Here is a 13,983-nt window from a genome sequence, read left to right as displayed (position 1 = left end):
TTTTCTTGGTTGACTTATGTTTTGCTTTTCTTTTGTGACTTTTCTTTGGTGTTAGTGGATAAATAGGATATTTGGTCGCAGGAGAGTCAGGAACTTTTGGCCAAAAGTCCTTTAAAGGTGCAAGCTTTTTATATAAGTTCATCTTTTCCTCTGTGAGTACTACTCTTTCCTCACTAGAATCTACTTTCCCTAGTTTAACAAGCATATTTTTTCTCCCTCTAAATCTATTGATGATAATATATTTAATAATAACAGGTGGCAATTTTTTAGAAAGTTTTCTACGCTTTCGAGACTTCTGAGACCCATCCAAACTTTCAACACTTTCTATCGGTTGAGGTAGATTAATTTTTGAGTTGTGTGCGACAAAGCTTGATTCACTGTCTTCAGTCTCATAATTTACCTTCCTTTTCGTTCGGAGCGTGTATTTATTCCCACATAATCCAAAAGACTGCTCAGTTTCAAGAGATCCATCTGAAAACTGGCAGTCAGTATAATTAGCAGTACTTGTAGGCATTTTGTTTTCAAAAGCCTCAAGAGGAACTTGAACCAAGTCACTAGGTAAAGCACTATCCTTATCAGGAATATTACTACAAGTATTACCTTGTGTATAGCAGCTTTCCTTCACCGAGGCAACATCATTTACACTTGCAGGCTCCTGATGACTGATAAAACTATGTTTCTTTTTATTCAGCTTCAGCCTGGACTGTTTGTTGCCTTGCTGTAATTTATAGGTCACGGGAGCTAATTTCTGTGGTCGACTGAGACAATTAGAAAGAACAACACTAGGAAAGAACATATAATGTGCTGCTTGTTGACTGAGGCTTGGCTTTTCTGCCTTATGCTCCTGAAACTCTTCATACCTAATTTTCAGCTTATTAAGGCCACCTTCATCAGTGTTATTTTCAAGTGAATGTACCACAGTTCGACTGCCTCCTGAACAAGACACCAATTCACAATTTTCTGTAACTGTTGCTGGAAAAAAGCTATTTATACTTCCACTGCTGGATTTTTCATTTACTTCAGAGGACATTTTACTTTTGGAGTGGCTCAAATCGGAAAAGTTAAATAAGTTTTTATTCAACATGCTGTCACCAATGTGGCGGCCCACATGCATGAAAGAGACATCTTTTTCAGCCTTTCTGATGCTAGTATACTTCCTACTAGGTACCTGTCTGCTCACTGATGAAATATCATCTTCATACTCAAAAATATTATTTTCACATGAAGGAACTGGGAGAGTATCTTTCTTGTTACTCTCTTTGTGAGAGTTTTCTGCATGGGTACTATTGCTGAATGGAGTTGGGTACTTTGCTGAGTAAGTGCTTTCTTTTGTAAGAGAATGGACTGAAAGTTCAGGTCTTGTTTCTGTGTTTGGTTGTGAGAGGTCTTCTACTAAATCTTCATTATTCAAAACATGGTTAGAAAGGGCACTTGTGTGTTTACACTGAAAAGTAATTTTAGCAGAAGATGGGGGTTCTAGCGTAGCAGCATCTTTGTGAAAGATTGAGGTCTTTACAGACATTTTGCTTGTTGCAATGACGGAGGAGTGAGTTCGAGAACTTTCATTATTCAAAGGATTGTCTGAAATGGAAGATAAGCAATTTTACTCTAGTTTTCCTGTAAAAAAAAATAAGCTAAGGCATTAACCATTTTAATGACATTTTCCTGAAAGCCCTCCCATCCAAAGAAGAAGCAGAACTCTTCTAAATCACACTGCATTTATGGACGTGAGAACTACAGACCCCAAGTACACGATCTGCTTTATCAAAATCACATCGTCAGTACATTTGTGTCTCAGCCGTTCTGTCATTTACTCCTAAATGGGAGGCTTGCGTATAACTGCCAAAGATTTCATGCTGATTTTCTGACAAAGGCTTCTAAAACACTTGCAGATAACTGAATACAAACAGACTGATTTCTACAAAGGCTCGTACCCTGCTTTGTCCCTGAGAAGTATGCACGCTCATTAGCCCTGAGAAACAAGGAACTTATTTAGATGACTTTCCCCATACAGAAGAGCCATTGCACAAAAAGCTGAAGTCCTGCCTTACAGCATGGCAAAGGCTTTGAATTAACGCTCCTGGGGACCAGGCACAGGTATCGCACTGCGCTTTTACAGAGCAAAGCACCCCCCACCCATTTGGGTGGTTGCGCGAGGAGCCTGCGCCGTTCAGTTAGATCATGAATCCCTGCCCGTGCATGAACACTCCCACACAGACCTGACCAGCCCGGGCCGCGGTCACTGCCCTGTGCACACTCATCATACCCAATACCCGGGACCACTGCTCTCTTTTGCACGTACTGCAGGGTAAGTGCGGACAGGCAGGCGGCAAGTAACGAACTAACAACTGGTTTGCAGCAGCTGTGTGCTTGCTCATGACCACAAGAAACACCAAGTTATTTGAAGGAGTTCATTCCTCTGCAGAGAGGCAGTTTACACAGAGCTCCTGGCACACAGCAATTTGTTCCTGTGTCCGTGTCTTTGGCTGAAACGTTGAAGGGGGACAGGAGTTACAAAACGTGCTGTGTGACCTGGAAGCATGTTGCACACTTTCATACCAGGCAGGGTATCCTTTTGGCCTTTACTGTAAATCTCAGCCAATTTGGGGATTATCTTAGATTCATGCTGCCTTCAGTTTAGCAATTTATTTGTTGCTGTGTGAGAAAAATAAAAGGAAGTCTCAACCAGTTTCTAATAACATTTTCTAATGCATACGCAGCCCCTGAGCTGTGAAACACAGCTGGGAGATGCTGCCTATGATTCTTTGAAGGTAGGAGTCCACACAAAGAATGAGGATGATTAACTGAAAACCAAGAAAATAGGAGTTTAGTGAAGTGTCAACGAACACTTGGAAGACATCTGACTATTCAGACACAGAAACTGCAGAAATACTTGTCAGTCACTCAGATGTTATAGACGCAGATTCGTGTGTGGGTAAGCATTTTCTAATTTAGAGAAACTGGACTGAGATCTGTTTTGAATTTACTCTATCTCCTATTATAAGAAGTTGATGTAAAAGTTCACAGTAATAAACTCATTCTAAGCTGACATTCTTCTGCATGTGGTACTTCATATACTTAAAATATTCTAAAATTTAAACAATGATTTAAGATACAGTCTCATTAGTCAGAAGCATCCGGTTTTACATTAAATTACAAAGTACTGCAAGTAAGGAAGTTACAGTTGTATATTTTTCAAAACCAAATCATATCGGTCACGTATTAACCCTACCATTATACCTATAAAAGCAAAGGAAAAAGCAAACTATGCTTTAAACAGCGCACACAGAAGAATACCTGTGGTTGTCTATGTAATAAGCTCACGTTCTCTAATAAATATATCTATTAGTGATTCGTAAGACATATGTATTTTATATACTAATATATGAAGTTTGTTACTTTTGTCAAATAGCTTCAAGAGACATGAACGAACGCAGAAATTCTGTAAAGGATTACAGTCCTGCCCTGAAGAGCAAACGCGGTAATAGGAAATTAGATACATGCATGAGCACAACCAAGGTTTTACATTAACCAGTTTGTAGTATGGATTAAGAAAGAAGCTTCTGTGCAAAGTGGTGTTAACCACAAATTTCAAATTTTCAAGGCAATGAAGTATGACTAATACAACATTTCTAAACAAAGGAGAACAATTACTGTTGATTAAACCAAGAAGAAAAGTGAACCTAGTACTGGGAAAAACCCTGGATACAGACACGTATGTTTTCCCCACAAGATCCATACATTTCACATTGCTTTGCTCAACAGAATTTTCTAAAGGTGAAAATATGTAGATTGTCTAATGGAACAAATAATAATAGGTATATATTTGCCTAACCTCAAAGTATGCATTCTGTTAAGTAAGGTTATTTGATCAAAGACAGCAGGTTATAGAGATGACAAGAGATATCTCTACAGATTAATTTATTTTTTTATAGATTTTGAAAGGCAGTTTCTTCTGCATCAGCTTTGCCACTGCATGGTTTTAACTCACGCAATCCCAAGATGTGAACATGCAATCTGCAGAATGAAACAAGCTCAAACAAAGGCTCACATTTTAGCACGTGTGGCAAATACGTGCAAAGTAAAGAACCATTAAACATACAGATTAATACATTTACTGTTTACAAGGAAATCCTAGCAGTATAACTGATCCTACAGAATCATTAATTTTAACACCAGATTTGCCTAACAAATAGTAGCAGAAAAATGCCCCTTGCAACAAGGTAACTGTCTTTTCCATAAAACTAATTAAACAATGCCTTTTTTTGGATCATTAATACAATAGGAAAAGCAGATTCTGGTAATCTGTAGAGGGTACTGAAATTAAAATATTATTGGCTTATAAGGAAGAAGGGCCTGCTTCTGCAATCTGTTGAGAGCATTTCCTTCCAACTGAAACAAGAATTGAAGACGGTTAACGCTTTTGAGAATTATCAAATTGATCTGAAAAACAAACTATGACCCAGGTAATAATTCAACTTCCAAAGCTGCTTTTCTATTTACTTACCACCATTTTCATCCGCAGTCCCATCTAACTGAGGTATAGAGAGATTAGTTAGGAGCATATTGTTACCACTCCACTCCATTTCTTCCTCTGATGATGAATCCTCTTCTGTTGAACTTCGATGCATATTTTTGCCAGCTGACCTAGAGAAAATGAAGCAACTAATTAATGCACAATACTTCCCTTAGAAAATACCAGTAGTCACAGGGAATCTCAAAATCAAAGGGGGGTGGTGCTACATGGCTGTGTAATTGGGGGGGGGGAGGGGGGTGGGCAAAGAGAAACAAACAAGAAAATTGTTACATTTCTCACCAAGAGATTAAAAATATTAATCAGCGTTACTATTTTAAGAGGAAACAGTGGTAGCCAACCATTAAAAGACTACAGACAAAACTAGCAGGTTTCACTGTCTTAAGCAGTTAGAGAAAAGGCATTTAGATGCTTAATTTTATTTAAATTTTACTGAAATTTAATTTTATTGCTTGAAAGTGCTTGAAATTTGAAGAATAGACCAACTATGCAAAATTATTTCAACTTAGCTCTTAGCAAACAGATGTTTAGATTTCTGTTTGTTTTTGTTTTTTTGTTTTGTTTTTTAAGGAATCTTTACTGCATTGTAACAATTCTCTCTTGGCAGGCTTAACTAAAGCATAACCACAAAAATAGTGTTTGTTTCCATCCCTCCTTGAACATTCTGAAGATGCTGTTGCTAATACTTAAGTCACTTACTGTTCTACACTGTCCTGGGTTGAGTGAGTGGTGGAGTTTTTTGGTAGCAGGGGAGGGGGCTATTGGGGTGAACCCCCTGGGAGAAGCTTCTCGAAGCTCCCCCAGCTCCAAGTCAGCTCCACTTCTGTTTGGGAAATTGAGCCCATCAGCTGCGCCTCTGCGATAACGTATTTAAGAAGGGACGTGGTGACGGGCAGTGGGACTGGTGAGGAGGAGTTGCTGCAGCTGCGTGAACACCAAGGTCAGTGGGGGAACGGAGGAAGAAAGGAGGGGGGAGGTGTGCCGGAGCAGAGACCCCCCTGTATCCTGTGGGGAGACGGCAGGGCGGCCCCCCCTGCCACCCATGGAGATCTACGGTGGAGCAGACATTGATTTATGGCCTGTCGCTCCTGCTCAGCTGATCAAGGGTCTGTGCCCGAAGAAGGCCGGGGTCTCGTGGGAAAAGGCAGCCCCGCTGCTGTAATTCAGCGCTGGGAGGATTGCAGCATGCGGGGGAGTCCCACGCCGGAGCAGCTCGGGAAGGGCTGCAGCCGTGGGAGGGAATCCAGTTGGAGGAAGTTAGTGACCCATGACGGAGCAGTGTGGGGAACGCTGCGGCCCGTGGGAGGGACTCATGTCGGAGAAAGTTTGTGGAGGACTGTCTGCTGTGAGAGGGGGACCACGATGGAGCAGGAGGAACAAGTTTTGGACACTCCCCTCACCGAAGATGAAGGAAGTGGCAGCGCTGCCTGCACCCCCCATTCCCTGCCCCTGCGCCACTGGGGGAGGAGGTAGAGATATCGGGAGCAGAGCTGAGCCCGGGAAGAAGGGAGGGGTGGGGGGAAGGTGTTCTCAAGATGTGGCAATGCTTCTCACTGTCCTGCTCTGTTAAGTGTTGTTGTCAGTGTCTGTAATAAATGTATGTTCTTTTTTTCCTTCCCCTAACGAGTCTGCCTTTTGCTCGTGACCATAAAGGGGGATTTTCCCCATCCCAGTCCTATCTTGAACCCCAAGCCTGGCTCTCTGTCCCTTCTCATTGCCGGAGGGGAAGGGAGAGAGAGCTGCTGCGTTGTGGTTGGCTGCCAATCAGGCCTAAACCACGACATACACTGCCATTTTTACAGTCACAAATCTGCTGGGGGAAAAAAAAAAGAAAGTAGTAAATCTACAAAGAAAAGCTTCTAGGGACTACTAACATTTTTAAGGTGTCATGGCTTTATATGGGGAAAAAAAGAAAAAATATGCAGAAAAACACAAAAACCAAACCCTCTGGTACATTACAACTCTAGAAGCACTTAGGAATTTGATTTCTTCTTTAAAATAAAGTGTGAGATGGACATAATTCTTCACAGAAATATTCTGTGGCTACAAAAGAAAAATCTAGGTAAGTATTAAGGAACTGAGGTTTGAGCGGGGTTTTTTTTGCTTTGTTTTTTCTGTTTGTTTTTCTTTTTAAGATAATAATAACCTATCTTGTTAGTTTGATATATCAAAGCATTATTGTGTAGTACCTTAAAACATATAAATACAAAGGTTTTGAATGTTAATTACAAGGAGAACATTCTGCATTCTGAGGGTGTTCAAACCCCAGAACATGCTGTCCACACAGGCTATCCAAATTCTGTCTGTGGAAATACTCGAACCTTGACCAGAGAAGGCCCTTAGCAACTGATCTATCCAAAGCTGCTTTGACCAGGGAACTGGACTACATAGCATTTAGATGTTTCCTCCAGTCTGAATTATGCTGTAATCCTATGCATGAAGCAAATCTTTGTCAACTTTAGTAAACCCAGTCAGGCTGGAGACAACTTCTGCAGATAACACCTTGGATCTCTCTGCATTCAAGCCCATCAGTTTAGATTCCAGGGGAATTTGTGTGACACACTATGATATCACCATACCCCAACCAGTCCAGGTCCTGATGTTTTTTTTTTTTTCCTCCAGTGCAGCACAGATCAAACCAAAGCCATTTAATTCAGTCAGTAGGATGTTCTTACTCCTCATTATTGCAATATGCTTTTTGGGATAATGGAAGATTGGTGAATACCCAGTAACAGAAAAGTGATAGTACAGACAGGGGAGGATGCATTAGGAAGCAGTGCAGACAGAATGAGCCTGAGCAGAATAAGGCTGGACCCACCATCAGGCTCAGACTGGCTCTTTATGCATGGGCTGAATCATGAGGGGGCAGACATAACCATGCTCTCTTCTGAAGTCAGTCCAAATTCTGCAAAGATCACACTGAAACAAAGCTTGTAATTCCCTCTGAACATGACTTGATTCCCTGTGGAGGCACCTGGGATGTACACTGCTTTCTCTCTGGGATTAAGATGTAGGCATATATGAGCAAGTCATTCGTGAGCCAGCTCATCAGGTCTGATGAGTTTTTAAAGAGGGTTCTTCGCTGCATGAAAGCAGTCAATTGCTCCAGGATGCTACCTGACTCCAGGAGTTGTACATTCATGCCCATACAGAGCTGTGCCTGAGCTAATAAATTCTGCAAGTTATAGGCTGGTTTTACACAGAAACTACCACTGAACTGAAGATTAACGTTAAGTGTTTTAGATGGAAATTCCAACTTTTCAGACTGCTGTGAGGGAAAAAAAATTAAGAAAATCACGTCAGATAGGAAAAGTAGCTTTAGAGATGAATTATCTCTACAACTGGGAAACTAATGATCTAACTTCTGATTCTGTTATAACTTTTCTGTAAACCTACATGGCAGAAAAGATTAAATATTTCTATGCCTCTCTTGCTCTCTGAATCATAGTGTAATTATGGTTTCTGATGTATAAAAAAAAATAATCAAAATGTTATTATCTGTGAAGTCTCTCATCTTTCAAATAGAATTAGAAATACCAGGTCTGCCAAAAACAGGGGTGAAGAGAAACTGGAGATAGCTTCTTTCAATGCCTGTCAGTGCAGACTGTACAAAGGGTCATTACAACCTGAGAAGGTGTTCCAAGAATCTTGGCCTTAAAAATATTCAAGCTGCTGACCTTTAGCAGTCCAGCAGAGTGAGCAACACTCATGTTTTGATTTAAGATTTGAGCATAGAAACAAATGGGTGTTTTTCTCAGGCTTCTGGGTCAGTCTTCACAAGAATACTTCTTAAATATTCACTTCAGTAAAAAGTTACAGGCACATGAGGTGTCCAAGATACACCTTAACATCTGTGCTACATCCAGAGTGTGACCTTAATAGGAGGTCACAACTAAAGTTTCTGCTATTTGGATTCCACCAATAACCTACTCAATTTTTCCTCAAACAGCAAACCAGAAGTTCAGGTCTAGCCAAACCTAAACGTTTAATCTTCATTTCTGTATAAACCTGACAACTCACAGCATCATCTGAACAACTACATTCTATCCCAAGATCTGCATAGATTTTTCCAGTGCTGTCAACAGAGACCTCTCTATAGTTTGTTCACTGGCCTCGTAACACACTTGAAAACAGGGTGGGAGGAAGGAACGATCCGGCAGAAAATAACATATTAAGAAAAGAAAATCACATATATACCTTCTTTTTGGCCCAGGCTCTTCAATGCTACTGTCCCACCTTTGGGACATTAACAAGCTAAGTTCCATTTCTTCTTTCTCACACTGTGGCTCGTTTTCTTCATCATCACTGTTCTGAGTATTTCGACAGCTTCCAAGAGAACGATGGTGAGAGAGTGGTTTGTGATGTCCCATCTGATATCCATCATTCTCCAATCCAGCCAACAGATCAATCATGGCCTCATCAGTACTACTGTCCACTGCAGAAAAAGCCCATACAAGTAGAATCTGTATTTTGTTCTACTTGTAAATGACTAGTTATAGTCTACCAGTAAAAAACAAAACCAACCAACTAAAACAAAAAAACCCCTAAACGTTTAAAAATCTACTAGTTACTGTCCAAATCAAGGCAGGCTACAGAAGCAAAACTCTTTTCATATCTTATTTTTTCAAGTTTTATGCTTTGCTATATTTTCTAGTGCTTTATCTAGAATCCTGACAACCTTCTTTTTTTATTTCTGCCCTCCTCCTCTGAGTGTAGCAGATTTAGTGGAAGCACTTCTCTCTTTCTCTCCCCACCCTCCTATTACCTCCTCGCGTTCAGTAAAGCATCGCTCTCCCCTTTTATTTCAGCATGAGCGCCAGCTTCTGAAGCATCACTGACTTCTCTTGCTCTCCCCATTTCAATGGCTGCATTAATTTTGTTGGGTATTTCTCTCTGTATCACTTGAAAGACTTTCAGTCACTGCATCTCATGAAAGGTGGTGCTGATTTTGACCAACTCTTTCTTCTTTCCTTCTGTCCTTTACTACAATGCTTAACTTCATCTCCCTTTTCTTTCCACTATAGCCCATTCTCTTCCTAGGTTCCTCTAAACACTGAAAGTTTACCTGATTTCATTCCTCCCTCAATTTTTTTATTTCCCTTTATTTGGCCCAAGCTTACACTAACTAACACATGTGCTTGCCTTCTTATTTATTTTTATTTCTTAAATACCATTGAATATCCTTCCAAGTCACAATTTTTTCTCACTTTCCTCCTGCTTACCTTTCATCTGACCTCATAACCAATTTATGATCTCCAGTCTACCAGGCATCTTTGTTACTTCTCTCTCCTTCTCCTCTGGCTGAAGTACTATAATCTCTACTTTCCTTCCTCAGGAAATATCCTATGATTTACAATGATCCTGAGAATCATATAAAATAGGTCTCAACATCGGTGAGAAAGGCATTTTCCATATTTACAAAGGCTTCACAAGACACCATGCAACCGTTCAGAACGGAAACCCTCCCCTTTGCCAGAGTACTGAATTGACCCACTTTGAACTGTACTTTCTGTTCCTGGCTCCTTTGCCCTTTGTGAGGTCAATCATTAAGCTCCAACTTTTACTTCCCATTAATATAAACCCTGTGTACCTCACAACAGCAGCGGTAGAAGCAGTGCTCTTCACAGCCCCTGTGACACTATGACTCTACAAAGGCATAGTAAAGACTAGTCCATGCTATGAAAGAGCATAAGAGACCCAAAGATGCAGCATGTTTACTCATGGTCACACAAGGCACCAGCAATTAGTAGCCCCATGATGAGAAGAAAAAACAAACAAACAAACAAAGACAAAAAAAGAGAGAAAAAGTCATAAAATCTCCATTTGATTCCCTAGCCACTGTAAAAAACAGACCATTTCAACACTCCTATTTGGTTGAGCAATTCAAATGCATAGTCATAAGATGTACCCTATATATTATTTTAGCCACTTCTCATCCTCTCAGCACAACCTCCTCACTCAAAAAAAACCCACAAAAAGAAATCAATGCTCATATTCGTCAGCTCCCACATCACTATTTATAATTTTCTTGCTAAATCCAAATCCTTGCCTATAAAACTTCCACAACCAAAATCCTTCCTACTTTCTGCAAAATAAAACAACACTGAAAAATACTCTTAATCTTACTCCATCCACTCCTCCCTTCTTTGCAAGGAAGGATTCTATATTGTCATATACCATATTACCCACGGACATACATTGTTGCCCGTACAGTATCTCGTTGCCTATGCACATATTCACACCACGTATGTATCAAAGGCGCCAGAGGTTATGTGTTTTAGATATCCCATGCCTGACCCCTCTCTCCCCAGCACCTTGTAGTATCAACTTGAGTGCATATTAACATTATACCTCATGTTTACTTAACAATGTATCTATAGAGATAGCACAAACAACGTTCTTTTCCTCTCCTCTAGAACATTTGAACTATTTCTACCTGAATTAGCTTTTCATACAAGTTCCTTTGTTGTGTTATTTTATTGTTGTTTCCCCCTTATGCCATTCACATTTGCTGTGATGGTTTTTCTTCCCCTCTTTAATGTTTTACTTCTTGTTTCTTTGTCTTCAACCCAATGCTGAAACCAGGACAGTACCCATAAATTCTGGGAAATGCTCTGCTGCAATTTGCCTCTCATTATCAGCCTAATATACCCCAGTATCGCCAGACAACTGAGCTCTTAAAGACAGCTCCTGAGCATGTTCTCTACCGTAACTGTAAGAATGATGCAGTAACTGCAAGAACATAGTGGATAGACAGTCAAAATTCTCTTTATTCTGACAGGTTTAGTCCTATAACCCCAGAAGCATAAGGAAGAGCAATATCCATTGAGCTGACCTGGCAAGAGGACAGGCTTAAGTGAACCAGTAAAGCACAGTAGGCTCTACAAATACACTGTCCTGGTGACATTTTTTCAGAAAACAGAAGGTGTTTTTTCGGTGGTGGTGGTAGGGTGTGTGTGTGTGAAGTCTCTATCTGCTTGACAAACTCCCTGAGGTAAACTACTTACTTTCTTTCATGACTGGCAACATAAGTGAACACAATAAACACTGTGGAACGATAAAGCAGCCTGGAAGAAAAGACATTCCAGTCATACTCACTGAAAACTGTAGTCTGACTCAGTCTTTGAGACAAAGGCTGAAAGCTCTGACTATTCTCCACAATGTTTAAAATTGCTTCTTCATTAATAAGTGCTTCCTCTTCTTTATCGGTATGCATCCTATTGGATTCTTTAAAAGAAAAACAAGAGAAAGGATAAAACTTCAAAGAGTCACAGACATCAATACATTATGAAAGCAAGCCACTTTAAAATGGATTCTACTATTCAAGTATGTTTCCAGTATTTGCTATGGCAATTTCAAAAATGCTTACTCTAACAGTGATGGAAATAAAAGCAAAACTACTCTTCATTTTTTCATAACTGACAATCAGATCTTCCTTGGCTTGTTTCTGCAAATAGTCAGAACAGCCGAAGTATGACATAGATTTATGCCTGAACAATTATACTATTAAAAATACTCACCTTTGTTCATCTTTTTATCTTTATGCACTTCTACCATATTAGCTGGTGTACACTGAAAGGCTTCAGGAGAAAGTACCTCAGAATGTAGTGTTAGCTCAGCAGAGAACTCCTCTGATCCATTACTGTAGTCCACTGATCCTGACAACGTTCTAGTTAATTGAAAACCAATTTTAAAATGCATATTTAAGGTATGCATAGAATACTGTACTTCATGGCAAATGGCTGAACACTTACACAGAGAAGTCATTTTGCTTGAGGATTTCTTTAAGTCTCTTCTGAAAAAATTTTTCACTCTCTGTTGCTGGCACAAATCCACGGTCTTGAAAATTTGAGAAGTATTTGTTATACAGTTTTACTTTGAAATCTCAACACAGAGCAGCTAAAATTATTAATTCTATTAGGAAACGGCTCAAAGTTGAAGTGTCTACTAATTTTAGGTGACAAGTTTGAGGGCTGATTTTTCAAGTGTATTTAAACACTTTAAAATACTTCACATACTCCCACTGATCTCATTTGCAACTGTGAGTATCAACAGCATTTACAAATCGTGTTGCAATTACACCAAGGTGAGCATCCAGGAAAAGAACAATCAGCGAACACTTTTGAAAACTCTGGTTTATGCAGCCTGAATATTACACAGAAATGCAGGAAAAAAAAAAAAAAACAACAAAAAAAAACAGTCAGAAAGCAGCCTGCCTTAGCCAGACAGCTGCCTCTTTCCTTCTTGCAATCCTCTGGCTTACTTGCCAAATATCATTCATATTTTAAAAGCAACATGGCCTAGGTTCTACAGAGAATAGATCTGTTCATTATGCAATTAATTTGCAGAGCACAGTCTTCCCTGTGCAATGAATTTTACATAAAAATACAGGGATTTGTCCATATTTTCAGAATTTTCACCTAACATCACCTTAGCTATAATTTCACAGAAATTCAAAGGAACTGCCCTTGTGCATTAAACTGCCACAGAAAGCTTCAGGATAAGAGATTTAATTTTGCCAGTACTTAAACACTTAAGTGTTTTCCATCATAAAGCATGCAATCTTAACTGCCATTATCATTCATTCTGCTTTGTAGCTATCTGAATCATGATGCTTTTAGGCAAGGTTATGTATCTTGCTTTTAAAATTGGAATACACATACTGGGCAATCAGTAAGCTTGGAACTGATAAAACAGTACATCTGAAAAGCCCTCAAACTTGATACACTGATTTAAATTCTACCTCCTGCTTGCTTCTCATTCAAAGTTTTTGATAAACAGCTGCACAGTTTATTTTTTTTTTACCTTGTGACTCAGGTGGCTTAATCTGAGAAGATTCACATTTCTGTCTCCGTCGCTGCTTTTCGTCTTCCCATATAGCTTGCAAACCAGGGTTCCTGCCAATCTGGGCTGAAATACGCAATAATACATGAAGGGAAGGCTGTCAATGCGACCAAGTATTCTTCCCCCCAGATTAGATTCTGACACTCTTCTTCATCTCGTTTGTCATTCTAACCTGTAAATTTTTTAATTGCAATTCTTGCCTTACTCTAGGATTCAGTGTTATGCAAAAGTTAAGGTGTAACTTTATTCGTTTACTCATCTTTATTCGTAACTTTATCACTAGATCTCCTATCTGTTATTTAGATCTTTGACTTTTGCTGGCCTTCTCACAAAGTATGCATGTGTATGTATAGATGTATGTATGTACACACACACACCTGATGTCCATACTGCTCTGACAATAGGCTATTCTTAGAATCTGTTTTCTTTCAGAGTCCATCTATTTTTTTTCTTTTTTTTTTTTTTTTTTAAACTTTATAAATTTGTAGATCAACAATTCACTAACACTGAAATCTGGATTGTGGCTTAACTAAGCTCAGCCTTAAAAAAGACAACAACATAGTTCCTGTCCTAAAACTTTTTATATGGAAAGTTACTAACACTTC

At 39.5% G+C, this 13,983-nt stretch overlaps 1 protein-coding gene across 1 annotated transcript in view; it reads right to left on the bottom strand.

The window, feature by feature from the left end:
- Positions 1-13,983, bottom strand: part of REV3L (REV3 like, DNA directed polymerase zeta catalytic subunit) — a 129,177-nt gene that overhangs the window by 42,955 nt on the left and 72,239 nt on the right. The window contains 7 exon segments of the mRNA XM_042795717.1: positions 1-1,581; positions 4,508-4,647; positions 8,732-8,969; positions 11,633-11,761; positions 12,055-12,203; positions 12,289-12,373; positions 13,340-13,444. Of these exon segments, the coding sequence (XP_042651651.1) occupies positions 1-1,581; positions 4,508-4,647; positions 8,732-8,969; positions 11,633-11,761; positions 12,055-12,203; positions 12,289-12,373; positions 13,340-13,444 (2,427 nt within the window).

The sequence above is a fragment of the Tyto alba genome, unplaced genomic scaffold (assembly GCF_018691265.1).
Source record: "Tyto alba isolate M040663 unplaced genomic scaffold, T.alba_DEE_v4.0 Super-Scaffold_22, whole genome shotgun sequence".
Classification (NCBI taxonomy): Eukaryota; Metazoa; Chordata; class Aves; order Strigiformes; family Tytonidae; genus Tyto; species Tyto alba.
Note: the sequence above shows the minus strand (reverse complement) of the source record. Positions and strands in the feature narration are given on the sequence as shown.